Raw genomic sequence first — 15832 nt, 5'->3', positions numbered from 1 at the left:
TTACATGATTCTCACTGCTCACCTCAGGTTTCGGCAGAATCAGATCATAAGGTTTGGAAGTTCTGTGCGTTCCCCCATCAATGAAGATAATCATGATATTTGGAGATTCTGGTCGATCTCCATTTGCAGTTTTGAAAACTTCTTCAGCGACCATTTCCAGTGCTTGGTCAGTCCGAGTTGGTGCTCTCGGGTGATCATTCGCTTTCATTTCGTCAATAAATATCTCAAGAGCCTCTTTATTTTGATACTTGGTTCGTTGGTTTTCCAGCAGACGTCAGGATAGAGAAACGAGTTTTGTCGGTTCCAACGTCATATTTTTAAATGAGTGCCTTGACTGAGTCTAACACGGCATCATAATTGTCCTCTCCAACGCTCGCGGTTCGGTCGACTATAAGAGATATGTCAAGTGGAAGATCCTAGTTTGATCCTTACAACTTGATGAACTCCCTAAAAAGGTCAAATCGTGTCAGGCGAACATATTCTTCCATTAATTAGTTATCAAATAATGTTTCATAGGCCATTTCTGATCGGAAAATCATCATGTATGTTCATTCATATTCTGTACCCAGAAACAACGCTCCCTTTCCACGCTTGTGTAACGCATTGATGTAAATTTTAGGATTGAAAAGCACGTAGAGAGAGAAAATAAGCCCTTTTTAAGAAATATTTTGCAAAGCTAAGAAATCCACTGCCGTCGGCGAGAAAATTTTCCTAAGCGACGGCACATCTGGGACATCTATTTTAACTCTGCGGAAATTGTTGACCAGGCCATTAATGCTATTACAAGAAACAAGTATCATTAAATTGACTACTAACAGAAGAACGACGTGATTATGAAGCAGTACGTGCTTAATGTGTTGAAGAATATTAAACATAAATGTAAATTATTTAGCATCTTCCAAATAATCACTCAACCATTTACAACACCTTGACCATCTAAGAATTTAACAGACCAAAAACATCGATCAAGAAATGAGTGGATGTAAGTCCTGAAACTAGCAAAGGGTTAAAGATAGAGACACGTACGGTTTCTTCTGTTGGGTAATATATGCAAACTCTGAAGACCGTGTATTTTTAATGTGGAGTGTTAAGGTACCTTTACTTTCTATTTGACTCACCCCCCCCCCTAAAAAAACATTGTCAGTGATAGAAAGATGCCTGCAATGAAATTTTTATACCTTTTTTCACTCATTATTCTTAACAATACCCAATTCATTACCACTCAGGCTTTAAAACAACCATAAGTAAAACATAAATACATTCCTTGGGAATCGAAGTTTCTTAACCCTATTTGAATTTTTGCTATCGATAAGTGGCTATTTTGGGCATATGTTGCTGATTCAAACGGTAAAATGCCCTCTTTCCAAAGAAAAAAATTTCCTCTGAGTTTTCACGATGCGTTTTCTAGATACTTGACGCTTCTGTCGAAATATGTTTTCTAAACTTAAGCGTCGTGTTTTGTTCCCTACATGTAATTCACATCATTAGATTTATTACCAGAGCGTCATGGAAATGTTTTCAGGAAAAATAAATTGTCTACTATAGTAGATGAAAATATCACACGAAGACGAGTTCTGAATGTGACTTGTTTTTAGCGTGGCCCGGATTTTCCTATCCCTGTCCATAGGCACAGTAACCCTTTCGTGAAGTTTCGTGAGTTTTAATTTTATTTATATAGGTACAGCATTTTCAAGCCGCGACGTCGGTCAGTAATTTAAGAACAAACAACACCACATAATCCCCGACAAACGTTATACATTTTGGTTGTTGTTCTCCATTGGGTGAAGGGGAGAAGTTACAATGCAATCGTGTACTTTTCACTTTCCTGTGCGACTCAAAGAAAAGTTTCATAAAAGCAACGTTTACATTTTAAAATGAATAATCGACTTCTAAAGCAATTGAATCTTTGGCATTCTGTCATTCACTTATCTCAAGTGTGAAGCATGCAGCAGTTTTTATGCAAAAATGAGTGTTATTCAACGAGCTTCTGACTTTGTCTCTTGTGTCTTATAAGCGGTTGAAGTCGTCTACATATTCATAGTTATTCATGCACTGACCATGGTAGCTGTTAGATCTAAAATTTTTTTTTTGTAATTTTGTGTTTATCTATTTCGTCTTTCATTTCTCGTACCTCTTCGTTTGTTTGTTTGTTTTTTTTTTGTAGGTCTGTTCTCATTTATTTTGTCAATTGCACCTTTTTTTTGCATAATTTTCATACCGCAGCTAAGTACGCAGTCTTCCTATTCATAAAGCCAGTTTCTAATTACCTTTTTCAAGTCAGTTTACCTAAAGTTACGCTTGGCATACTTCTCCGTCATTAATTTTTTCTTCAACTTCAAAGTTACTCGCTTTTGCAGTTAGATATAAGACGTCATCAATATGATTAATTTTCTGTTTCGCTTTGTTCGTATTCAATTTTTGTTTGTATTTATCTAACTTAGTTATCTTAACTTTTATTTATCTTTTATAAAGATTCTAAGTTGAAATGATAACTCTTTCGCTATCATAGTGACTACTATGGAGTATCTTGGTTTTACAATACTCAATCAATCTCGAGGATTTCTAGCTTCTCTTACAATGTGTGAACGAAATTTGATGATCATTTTAAAACACTTCTAAATCAAAATTCCCGTTGAACAAATGTTTGAAAATCGGAGAGAGGTTTAATGGAGGAGGTAAACTTTCTAAGTAGTCTGGTGACGGCCATGGATTGGCAATAGTCGAAATAGCACTCTACCTGAATCGCAAAGTCTGTGTGTCTATGCATGTTTCTGACTTACTAAAAAAAAAAAACCTTCCAAAACTGAAGCGCCGCGGGCGCCCTCTGGAAAATTTCTCCCCCGTGACCGGGGCCCCTAAGCAACGTTGGTACTTTGTCCTGTGGTTGTTATTTTATAGCTTGAAAGGTAAGTTACATTCATTTAAACCGGCTAAGTTTGCTCCGTTCCATTTCAAAGAGTCTCAAAGGGGGGAACTTGAAAATGGAAATCTTAGGGAGAGCTTAGGTGGGTTGGCAATTTCAAGGAATTTTGAATTATTAAGTCTAGTGATTGTTAAGAACGATACTTTTAATTAAGGAAAGTGATACTTTTAAGAAGTTTTGGTTTTTAAGGATAAGCCCTTTTTAAAAACATGTCTTATATTAATTAATGAACAAATTACTGATCAGGTGACGATAAATGCGCGTTGAGGCATGAAGTTGAAACTTCGACTACTTAGTGGTTGTTGACGTTAATAAAAAATAAGCCGAATAAGTTTGGAATGCCCGATTAATTTTTAATCTATAAGTTTATATAGGGGAAAATCAGGCCCAGAGCTTAAATGGTGAGCATCCAGAGATTACAGACAGCACACTCTTAATTTCAGTGTTTATTTGCTATCCCTGCCTACAATACTGAGCCATGACGTATCTCCTATTACATTCGTTCTCCATTCTTCAGCTGGCGTAATAATTATTGGAAAACCAGAAACCTAAAAGTTAAAAGCAAATTAAAAACATTGGAAACACGGAGTCAGTAAATTTTGTTCAACATTTTTAGCAGAAGTATATTAACAGCAAAAAGGAGAAAAAGAAAACTGTCATTAGACACCTTCCCTGATCGTTTGACAGTTGTATTTTGCGACCAGCCCCAGATGCGGGGAATCAATGGCAATCGTAGATTTTACTATTTGCACCTCTGTAAAGTGAATGTGATGGAATCTGAGGGCAGAACCCCTCACTGGCTAAAGGTAAGTATGATTAGAATAAAAACTGTAAAATCACCTCAGCTTAGTGCCAGGTTTTTATCGACGTCCCCAGCCACCGCCACCTCCACTCCCTGAATGAAAGGAAGAATAACACAATGGTTTTTTTTGCGTGTATGAGAAATTTTACCCAATCTGAGCACGGTATCCAATTGAAAAGAACAACGCACAGAAACATAGTTAGGTGTGTAGCTGCTCACATCCCTCTTCGTTTTCGTGATAGTTTAACCCTTAACACGCTAACATCGGGAGGCATATTCTCCACATTTTTCTCAACTCTATTTTTTGTTATGAACAAGGAGAATTTGATCTGTAAAACGTTCAAGAACCTCTTTGGTTATCGATCATCTCATTTATTCTAACGACTTCAATCTTGATTCAGAGGTGGTACTCTGAGGAGAAATTAGTTGGCAGTCATTCCCAGGGATTTTAAACCCTAGGAGGCATTTAAGGAAGAGTAAGAGAGTTGAACATTGACGACAAGATAGGCAAAGAAATTCTCCTCCCACACTTAAATATCAATAAATTTGCTCAAGACGTGTTGGCCCATCGCCAGAGGGTGGGGATTGGTACATGTCCGTTTTCGTGTCTGAACCCCTCCCCCTGCGTGTCATGATTTGTTCAGTCCAATCAGTATAACCACCTAGTGTGTCATTTAATTAGAAGCCTTGTTAATCAAGCCAGCCCAAGAAAGGGATTATTACTTCGTTTTCAACAGATTTTATGGGTCGATTAAATTATTTCATCTAGAAATGCATGTTAGCCCCGTACCATCAATTATGCATGAGATCTATTTCTAAATTTCTTTGAAGAGGTTGCAATATCAAATGAGGTGATACTGGCCAGTATCAGAGCTCTATTGGGACATAGGAGCGGACAGTTAGGTTATGCTGTTGAACGACCGGCTGAAATGATATAGCTACCTCCTCCTCCTCCTCCTCCGCTGCATTTGCCACAACTTTTCTTGCAATAGTCTAAAGGATGAAGAGAAACGAAATTATAGTGATAACACACACTTCACTTCATGGGGTATTTTTCAAAATCAAGTGAGACAGACAAAAACTATTCTTTCGTTATCAGCTTCTCAGGAGGTTCAGGTTCCGAGTGGGCAATTTTTAATTGAAAAACGATAGAAGACGTACCTTATTGCTCTAATAGAGAAGTTACTTCCCGTATGTCTGTTTAAATTATCGGCCAACTGTTTTAAGGGGTTCACGTAGATAATAAATAATAAACCCGATCATTATTGACTAGAATTTTAAATCGGGTTGGCCAGATTGTGAACTCGTCATTAATCATTATTACTATATCAGTTGTTCAAGTTGCTGGTGAGCACCTAATGACTTGGAAAGATGTTGTCTTCACTGCACGCATTCACTTCGCCACGTCGCTGTTTCTCAAGAATTGAAAAAAAATCCTTTCTTTCAATACTTATCTACATTTGCGAAGTTTTTTTCGATAACCAGCGTAAAAAACGGCAAATCAGACGAAACGGTAATATCACGAGCAGTCAAAAGGTAAAAAGAACTAAACGTAAAAAACACTCAACCACTTCAAACGTATGTGAGTGGCGCGAGTTTTGTGGACCAATCATAAAACGAAGTAAAGCAAAACAAACCAATCTCTTCCAATATTTCTATTTTAAAATAAAAATTAATGCTTTGATCTCAAGCAGTCGGAACATTTCTCAGCTTCCTGAAGATGTACATCTTCCGGGAGCATTTTCTATATCAACGACTTCACTGCTCACTTGCTAGAGAGTACCGAGTCCAGCCTTGTCGCCATGCATAGCTGCATTTCCACCTATTGCGATCAGCTACTGACCACCAAGGACAAACATAGGGATCGCCATCTTGACAAGAGGTATCGACTGAAAGGAAGTAAAATACGTGTAGAATATCATGGAAGGCAATCCGTAAAAAGAGAGAAAAAGGAAGAAGTTTAAGAATAAAAATTAAAGAATGGCAAGGAGGCGAAGAAGAAAAACAAGACAAAGAAGAGGATGGAAAGTAAAATTCTCATAGAAAATCAAGAGGAAGGAAGACAAAGAAAAGGATAAAAATGAAGAATAAAAATTATAATTTGAAAAGAAGACTATAAAGAAAATGATTGATGACTGAAAAAGGCCAATCTTCGCCTTTTTACTTATACCATTGCATCGTCTGCAGCTTTTTGGACAAGTCTTCCACAAAGGAAACGTCCTGCCAACGTAAAGCAAGCGTTGACTGGAAGGTACATTAGCGGTCCTCCAGCAGTCTCCTTTAGCAGCTCTGACTGCACAATCCTCTGCAAGGTCTTCACAAGGCTCTGAAGAGTAATCAATTAATAAAGTATCGTCACTAGAGTTTTACCTTCCGCTATTAGTACTATTATTATTAGCACTACTATCACAATACTACAGCAAAGTCGTTTGAAAGAGGCTAACATCAATCTGATGGCAAATGTTGCCACCCCGACCAAGTTTGGACCTCAGCGGGACAAATGTTACAACAGTTTTTGGCAGAACTTTTGAACTGTGTTCTATTCAGTGAAGCGCCTATTTGACGAAGTCAGTTTTAAAAAACTGCAAATTTGATTGTGAAATAAATCCCTCATCATTAGTTACTATAAACTAAAACAGTAAATAGCGTCGAAGGCGTGTTCTGATTGGCTACTAAAACTTCGAATATCTTTTGCGATTCACCTCCGAGCAACGCGCGTGAGATTTGTACCCGAAAATATTGTAATCGTTATAAGAATGGATGATTCAAAATCATCTTTTCGAGCTGTATTAACTCACCGTTTTAGTATATACTAAACAACTATTCACCTCAGTGTCGGTAGCTCACAGTGGATGTTTACCTCGCTGCTTCACTGCTTTGCGCTCGGTAAATATTCACCACTAGCCACCTCCACCTCGGTAAATTGTTGTTAACCATCCGATGACTGTGCAAGATAACAATCCTCGTTAAACAGTAGCAAATATGATAACAATCGATTAAACTAATAATAAGTATTTACCTTGTCCTGGACAAAGGTTTGTGTTGCAATGCTTCCTTTGTTTCGTTAAATGTAGACTTTTAGGAGGACAACTTCTGGTACGAACCTGCGCTCCGCCACCACAATTCCTACTGCAGCCTCCGTAAGATCCCCACTCACCACAATCACCTAATTACAATCAAGGAAAAGTAAAATGAAAAAGGGGTCTGAAAGAAATGATGGAAATGCTGATTTAATGGGAAACTTAACGCGTGTGTCCTACTTATATACATCATGCATGTACCTATGACACAACGATTATTTACGATCATATCATCCTAGTCCTTTATTCTAGAAGCCTTGTATTATATGTTGTCGTACACACCTGAAATAAGCGTACACACCTAAATTGCATTTTTTGCTCAGAAAATGTTATTTTGTAGAAGTTATCACAGAGGGAAGGCCTTGGCTACGATTGAAAGACAGTGAAAAGAAACCTGACTCGGAAGAACACTGCATGCAGAAGGTAACTGGAAGCAGCGAGAAAATGACAGAACAATCTGGAAGAACCTGATTTAAGCCTGAACTCTTCATGGATTGAACAGTCATTGTAGAATCGAACAGACTGCATAGTAATGGTAGCATCACAAAGGGCCAAATTTTAACCCAGTGTTGACAGTTTGTATCAATGCTGTATTCATGTTAACCTACCTGGATACTGATCTTCACAAGCCTTGGTCATTATGGACTCTAGTTTGGGGATTAACTGCTGGTATCCATAAACCTGTAGTACATCATGATTGGCGCTAGCAATTTGTTGAAGCTCCGAGATATCTATTCCACTTCCAATTCCGACAGCAATTCTCCTTACGCTTGCATCCTGCAAAATTAGAGAGGAAGATAGTGCTGGGGTGTGAAATCCGAGGACTCTCTGCACAGAAAGAGATTAATTGGCTATAACAGTCTTAACCTAAGAAGAATTTTAGTCGGAGATTAAGTATTTTTAAGAGCTTATATGGTCAGTTTCTCGAGTCTATCTAAGTGTTTCGATCTGGTATTTGAAAGATAACTCACATTCAAAGGAGGAATAACTTGACTGAATGGCTTACTCCCTTCGTTTGTGTCACCATCAGTCAGCACAAGTAGCACATTTGGTTTATCGGGTCTGTCTCCACTATTGTCCCAACCAAAAAACTCCTCCGCAGCTAGTTCTAGAGCTCTGTCTGTTCTTGTTCCACCTCGAATATGCGGCAAGCTTCTGGCTTTGGCTGTTAGTGCATTAATATTTTGCAGATCGGTAAATCTGAAAAGCATTGATGGGAGAAAATAATTGAAGGAAGAGAGTTGTGCAAGTCTTTGGGATCAAGTGTAAGAGTATAAGATATTCATAATGCAATGAAAAAAAACTCAAATTGTTGTCTGTAACTACGAAATTACTGAAATCTTTAGGATAGAAAGCTATAAATAATTTATTAGTTTATATTTAAAAATGCATTGATTTAATTTTAACCTCTACCGACTTTAAATGTCAAGAACATTTCACAGGCTTACGTCCCATTTAACCTCACCCCCCTCACCCCCCTCCCACCTTCCTTCCTCCCCTCACAAAAAAAATTGGAAAGTTTAGCCTCATCTCCAAACTCAGACGTTCCCTATGTATGACATGAATGTACAGACCTGTACCAGAGATGTGCTTCCCAACTGTAGAGAAGGATCGCCATATGTGTTCCGGCTTCGGAAACCTCTAGTCTTTGAGCCAGTCGAACTAAGTAATCACGTGCTCTATTGTAATCAACATAACTGATGCTGTTGGAGGAATCGACTATGACACCAACGTCGAGATGTTCCTTGCAAGGTTTGGGTGGAGGTGGAGGTGGAGGTGAAGTTGGGCCTTGATGATAAAATGTTAAAGATGAAGAAAAAGTCAGCTCTGGAAGCAGGCGTGCCATTAAGATAAGGATAAAAGAAAAAAAAAAACAGCTTTGGAACCAGGGGGGCCATCACGTAGGAGTTTATCCCTGTGTCAGTTTTAAAGAGGAAGGGATCTCAGTCCATTGTAACGCTCCCCACTGCCGCCCCTCCCCCTCATGTTTATGCGGCAGTTTAGTGATACCCTTCGAGCTGGTGAGTTGATTTGTGGGAATAAATTGTCTTTCTTAACACAGCATAATGACCTGGACAAGGCTCTATCCGAAGTCCAGGGCATCAAGAGGCCGATCATTTGCATCTCCTTGCGGGGTGTCTCCTAACTTCAAGATTGACATTGTCAGTAGGGTTGACGCTGAACTGCTAAGATTAATTAAGGTTTAAATATTCTTTAGATTTGATTCGAACCAAAATTTTATGGAGTTTAGTTTTTATGGAGGATTGAGTAAGTTTCAAGTCCGCGCCCAAAAGTGACGGACTGAAGAACGAAGCATTCGGAGTGAATGCTATCGTGGGTTACACATTTCGTAGTCGACATACGACGTATTCATGGGAAGTGACATGTTACCACTTGCAGTGGCGCCATTCGAGGCCTAACAGAGAAATGCCTTTAAGAACTATCCTATATTTGAATTTTCGCTCCTCTTGCGATAAACATTAATCTGCACTTCGACATGACGAAGATGTACAAATGCTTTTGAACAAGAACATACATGCTTGTGTGTTGCACGGCTCATCTTTTGTACTGCTTCCTGCACAATCTTTACCGTCCCCAGATGGAGGTGGGTCGGTGCATGTTCTTTTTCTCACTCGAGTACCTCCCCCACAGGTCTTATCACAAGGACCAGGGGCACCCCAGGGAGACCAGTTGCCATCTTCACCTGTACAAAATTAGTCATTAAATGGTTATGTGTGCACAAACCAAGATGATGGAGATGATAATAACAATAATACGTATCGTAACATACAGTCTGGTGGTGTTGAGGGTGCCACAATCTCCCATCCAAGGAAAATCTATTCTCCTGAGTCCTTCATAATATACCAGAAAAATCATTCAGATAGAGTATTACCTTCCCTTTTGTTTTTATATTCATTTGTCACACAGTGAAACAATGAAAGTTATGACAAAGCTAATAATTTTACTCACCCTTCCCACCGAACAACTCACATCACAACGCTCTGTGTCGCATTTCTTTGTCATAACACGTTTTTGATTTTCGAAGGATTATCGAAAATGTTTTACACCAAAGGAATTTAAATCGTTAAAGGTTATGCTTGAGAATTCTTTTTAGAATAAAGCCCCGCGGGTGTAACCATAACTCTACTACGTCTCAAACTGACTCACCGCAATCTTGTGAGTTGCATTCCTTTTGTTCCTCTGCTGGTCCCAGATTTTGCTCAATACATGTTGGCCCACCACCAGACGGCGGGGGATTGGTACAAGTCCGTTTTCGTGTCTGAACTCCTCCACCACACGTCACGCTACATTCTCCCCATTCGGACCAATCAGTGTAACCACCAGGTATGGCTGAGAAAAGTAATTTGTTCAAACGCGTAATGCTAGTCAAGACCTTATTGATCAGGCACCTACAGCTCTCAAAAGTGGGTGGAATAATTCTATCTAGAAATATATGTTGGCCCCGCCTTTATTGGATTTCCATCTAAAAGTGGACATGTTTCTGTTCATTAAACGTTACCTGACGTAAACATAGTTCGCATAATTGCTACTTCAACTTCCGATATAAAAATAGAGAAACTTCTTTTGTAACAATTAAATTTTCCTTTTACCAAAGTGTTGCATGCAAGTATTAATAGCATATTCACTGTGCATAGTTTGGTTATGATATTTAAGAACAAGAGAAGTAAATGTAGAGAAGTGAATACATTATACTTACGACAGTCTTGGGTGTTACATTCTTCAGATTCCATATTAGGACCCAGATCCTGTTCAATGCAAGTTTTTCCTTTATTTTTTGGTGACGGGTTGGTGCAGGTTCTTGAATGAGAACGACTTCCCCCACCACAAGTTGCTGTACATTCACTCCACTCAGACCACTCGGTATATCCTCCATCAATGTCTAAAAATACAGCAGCAATCAAATATTAAAATGATTTGTGAATTTCTCAGTCATCTCCTGCTTAAGGAATCATTTTATTAATTACATAAAGAGCGCAGGACACGCGGTGGCCTAGTGACTAGTGCGCTGAATTCCAGCGGCAGGTTGAGAGGTCTGGCTTCGAGACCTCGCCGGTAAAACTCTTTACCCTGACAGCGCCCTTCTCCACGCAGGAGTATAAATGAGTAGCACTGAATTGTCAGGGATGCCTGATAAAATGCTGGAGGTAACCCTAAGATGAACTAGAATGCCATCTAAGGAGGGATTGGGTCACTCCAAGTGATGTCATACCGAGCAAACCGGGACAAGCTCCGGCTGGCCATTGTGGGCCATTGGGCTCGAAGACAAACTTAACCTTTACTGAACTATCATAAGATAGTCCTTTGGCAAATAATCTAGTAAATACCATTAAGTTGTTGCCACTTTCCCTAGGAAACCGAATAGTGTCTCGGTGGCGTGATGTCTCCAAAAACTACATCCTCAACATCATAATTCGTCTTTTCGTCAATATATAGGATGTTCCTTTCTTTAATTGAAGGAAGATGATACTTACTACAAGTAGCTTCGCGAATATCGTCCAACTGGTTGTTCAAGTCTTCGAAATTTTTGGCATTAACGACTCGATTCTCATCTCCAGCAATAGTTATAAGCTCTGCCTGCTTAATTTCTTTACCAATCCCCACAGCCACTCGCTGTACTCCTTTTTCCTGCGTAGTGAGATTGCAATTATGAGCCTTATTTTTCGCCTCTCTTTATATTAGTTGCTTTTTAGCCGTCATATGTGTGATTACAAGGTGACAAATTGACGTGGGACAGAAATAAGAAGCATGATAGAGCTTGCCATAGTATCTGCAAAGTGAAAAATTCTGACCAGCAATGAGTTGATCTTAAATGATAAACTGCAACTTAAGCCTTTCCATCGAACGGCGTCTACAATAACGTGACCAGGTTTCTTTTTTCATGGGGAACAAGAATCCAACTAAATTTGCCTTACATCCAGTATGATGTGGCCTCGTTGCTTAGTTGATGAAAGCACCCACCCAGTACTTGGAATGCAAGGCTTTAGTGCTCGCTGAGGTTTTATTTTTTCTTTTTTAGACCAGTTACACGTGTAAATTGCTTTTAGCCCGAAAAGAACAATTTTTCAGCTGTTTTCTCACCTAAAAGTCACTTTACCGTTTGTTAATGTTGATGAAAACGATTAACAAAGAAAGTCCCAAGCTATCTTATCGGAGAGACGTAAACAATCGGCAGTTGATAAATCACTACCTTTTAGCTATTGAGAAGCTACGACATGATATTTTGACCTTGCCATAGCGCTTGCAAAAAGCAAGAAATGAACAATCATTAGAAAAAGTAACACAATAAAAATTAAATGAATATTCGATAACTCTTTCTTTAAAAATAATTTTAAATTGATTTGGGGCACTGTAAACAAAAAAAATTCAGTGGGCCGCTCTCCAACGCCGTTCGTCATTATTTGCATTTGAGTCGATGTAGTGTTTCTTTTATTTCCCCGAACTGATGAGATTTAGACTGTCTGTTTTATGGTCTCACCTCAAGAGTTGGTAGCACGGTACTGTAGGGTTCGGAACTCTTATGCGTTCCTCCGTCAGTGAAGATGATCATGACGTTTGGTGATTCCGGTCGATCTCCATTCTTTTCGTCGAACACGTCCTCGCCGACCACTTTCAAAGCGTTGTCAGTCCTCGTCGGGTTCCCCAACTTGTCTTTCTCCTTCATCTCTTCAATGAGTGCACGAAGGGCCGCTTTATTTTGATATTTTGGGTCGTCAAAGCTGACACGAACTTGTGCATCTTTGGCATAAGTTACAATGGAGAAGTGTGTCTTGTCTTCACCGACATCATACTGCGAAATGAGTGCCATGACCGAATCCAACATGGCGTCATAGTTGTCCGCTCCTACGCTCTTTGTTTGATCGATCACGATAGATATGTCTAATGGAGGATTCTCACAATCGGATGAAGCGGCTAAACAAAGAGAAAAATGCATTAAAAACTCATCTTTGGTGAGCCTTTGAATCTAGTGACCTGTAAGAAATCAATCTCTTTGCCGAGCATACTTTACCAAAAATTTCTTTCAATTCAGGGCTATAAACCCGGAATACATGGAAGCCTAGTATCTCTCACATGGAAAGGAAAGATGTGTTCTTTACAGCTGGTTAACTGAAGTGAATCGAACGTCATTGCAGAAGAAGGCTTCGATGAGTATAGAACCAGTGCCTACATATGCCGGTTGGTTGAGCGCCTCTGACAACTGAGCCAAGAAACCAGTTTAGAAACCACGTATAGAATTCTGACAATTGATAATACCGTATTTTTTATCAGCAAAAATGAGAGGAATTCATTTTGATAGAGGAATGGATTATAACGTTATTTACCTTGAGAAAGATTCACTGCAGCCAATACGATAAGCCACAAGCCAAAAATGTCCTTGCCTACGGTTGGCATCTGTGGGAAAATGAAAGGAAATCATCAAATCACTGTACTACGAAACTGCTTTCTGTTGATATCATTTTTAAACTTAATATCCTTGTGGAATCAATTTTTGATCCTGCGGATGGAGAGTAAAACAAAATATTGTTTTTATATTAAGTCACAAAGGAAAAGAATGAAACCAAATTGCTGCCCCTGAACGAGCAGTGAAGGGTGATTCTTCTTAGTTCATCAGATACCAATGCAAGGCCCGTTCATGTTCACGAACTATTCTTAAATTTAACTTAAATAAAAAAAAGAAAAAATTCCTATTCTGTGCACTTTTCACTCGCCCTCCAGCTGTGAGGCTTCGAACTGGTCAACACATCACCAATGCCACGTAACTCGTCTAATTTCACACAAGAGTGACCCGTCGATTGATCTTTTACTGTATCTCTAAATTATGAATTTCATGGTTCAGATTTTTTTATTCGTGTTGGTTTTCATACTGCTAGGTTCCATTTTATGGAATTTTTTTTATATTCAGACTTTTTACTTTGAGCTTTTGTCTCTTGAATAGACCACATCTGTTCATTTCTTTAAAAATTGAGGGGTAAAACTTTAATATGAAACTATGACTCAAATGTTTTTGGACGATTAGCAACGAAATTTAAATTAAATTATATTATCAAGAATGTGTCGACCTATCCAACGATTTTCTCTTACATCTTGCTTTGGCGAGAGTACTTCCAATATTCTTGCTTCGAAATGAAAAATGCCATCCAGACCTTAATTTGACATGTAACCCTTTTAGCTTCTCTCGGTTACAAAGTCACCCTTTGCATATTGAATCTTGCCGAACAAAATTTACCTAACATACAACATCGGACATAGCTACTTCAAAGGAAGCGATGACATCTTACCTTTCTGATTCTTCCAGCGCAGTCGGATGAATAATGAAGACTTTAGCAGTGTATTCAACTTTTAATTGGAAATAAAACTACCAATTAGTTGTACATTCCAAACAACAGCAACCCCACGTAGCGCAGAAACCTAGCAACTCCACCCTTCATTGTTGACAGACTAGCAAAATAATATATATTTCCGTAAGAACTAATAACAACATTGTGGAAAGTAAAATTCCATAAAAAGATATTCAGTTACTTTCTATCTTTTTAACAGTACATAAATTCTTAGAACTAATTTACAACACTTGGAGATAAATTCTCATTAGTTGAATTTCTTTGTTTCACATTGTTCAAATATTGCTTTAAAAAGTCGGCCTCCCATATTGTGTGAAAACGCCGCTTATTTGTATTTGTTTGAACTTGTAACAATTCCATAGGCGACAGTGCGATTAGAAACTAGGAACAGTCTCTGTGTCTCGTTCGTCTCGATCAAAAGATATTTCGTCGATGTTATGGACTATGAGTAGAAATTTATGAATTTCGTAACTATGTCAATTTCAACGCCTCTAAGTAAACAATCGTAATTTTATGTTAAAAAGAAGGTAAGTCTTTAACTCCCAAGATCCATTCAGTAGCACCCCCCTCTTACTGCAAATTACACAGGAGGATTTTGTGCTAGGTGAAGTTAGCAGCCAACGACAGATAAAACAATCTATTCTCATGACCTATGTACAAGATTGGAATCACATGGAAGAGTTGAAACGTTGATCAACACTGAGACATAAAAAGCTAACATTTTGACTACAATACTATAGTAGCAATGCTAAATAACAATAGATGACGGCAGACTTGACACAATTGCTGGAAAGCGAATGAAAAATGTGCCATAACATCAAAACTCCATTGTCTTTTGTACATCAACATGCATGGAAAAATTTAATGAAACTGAATGTCAGGGACCTGGATAATTAAATGATGCTCAAAAAAGTAATTTCTTTAAAACCCCTTTTAAACTTCCTTCAGTCGATTGTTTTAACCGTAAATGTAAAACTGAGAGCTGTTAGAATAAGCCTGCGTACAAACAGATACGGGATCTTGGAAAGCGAATCTTCAAGAAACATTGGTAAGTAACAAATTTTCCTTCTTCTCCTCATATTCCTTTAAAAATTTTTCCTTTTATTTATCTTTCCATTTTGTTATTTTGCGTGTGGTATCTAGCACTGAAACTAAGAAGAAAACTCCCAAATTCAAGAGTACCCCAGCCTTGGTATGTCTCAGATAAAAACTTGGTTTCGTTTGGACAACGTGGCGGTCCATTAAGACCTTTAAAGGAGTATTTTCTTGCAACAACTACATGTTTCGAATATTTTATGTGTGCGAAGATTTTATTTAGCTCCTGCTCACGTATTTACAACAACATTTATAGTTACATATAATTTACTCCAAAGTTATGCCAGTGGGATACATTGTAAATTAAAGAGCAATATAAGCGACAGGCCAATTTCAGCTAGAAACACGTCGACAGAGCTGGTATCTTTGTAAACAGCGATTTGTTTATTTAGCACTCGAGGAAAATAAACGTAAATACTTTACCTAAAACGGAGGTTTGTTCACTTAACAATAAAGGTAGGGTAAGTTTAAAGTTAAAATCGATATATTTAAATGAATCAAAACAGAAGTAGAGACCAAACACGTCGTGTTCTGCCCGAATAGCGTATGATTTGCAGTATAGCAAGAAAATGGC

The 15832-nt window shown here is 38.4% G+C and overlaps 1 protein-coding gene across 1 annotated transcript; it reads right to left on the bottom strand.

The window, feature by feature from the left end:
* Positions 1-3356: 3356 nt before the first annotated feature.
* Positions 3357-14126, bottom strand: LOC136283231 (uncharacterized). The gene is made up of 16 exons (XM_066171720.1): positions 14104-14126; positions 13147-13216; positions 12303-12736; positions 11299-11452; positions 10524-10706; positions 9974-10156; positions 9342-9509; positions 8380-8593; positions 7777-8005; positions 7414-7582; positions 6745-6891; positions 5896-6051; positions 5495-5614; positions 4668-4718; positions 3764-3818; positions 3357-3471 (listed from the first exon to the last, which is right to left on the bottom strand). The coding sequence occupies exons 2-15, from the start codon at positions 13214-13216 to the stop codon at positions 3784-3786; spliced, it is 2313 nt and encodes a 770-aa protein (XP_066027817.1). The 5' UTR covers positions 14104-14126; the 3' UTR covers positions 3357-3471; positions 3764-3783.
* Positions 14127-15832: the final 1706 nt, after the last annotated feature.

The sequence above is a fragment of the Pocillopora verrucosa genome, chromosome 9, assembly GCF_036669915.1.
Source record: "Pocillopora verrucosa isolate sample1 chromosome 9, ASM3666991v2, whole genome shotgun sequence".
NCBI lineage: Eukaryota > Metazoa > Cnidaria > Anthozoa > Scleractinia > Pocilloporidae > Pocillopora > Pocillopora verrucosa.
This window is presented reverse-complemented; position numbering and strand designations above follow the sequence as displayed.

What these genes read in the sequence shown, in the direction of transcription:
- LOC136283231 (XM_066171720.1), bottom strand. Translation starts at nt 13,216, where the DNA reads ATGCCAACCGTAGGCAAGGACATTTTTGGCTTGTGGCTTATCGTATTG. An exon ending in TATTCGCGAAGCTACTTGTA is followed by an intron (nt 10,707 to 11,298) that starts GTAAGTATCATC and finishes CTGTATTTTTAG; the next exon opens with ACATTGATGGAGGATATACC. An exon ending in AAACCTTTGTCCAGGACAAG is followed by an intron (nt 6,052 to 6,744) that starts GTAAATACTTAT and finishes ATTACTCTTCAG; the next exon opens with AGCCTTGTGAAGACCTTGCA.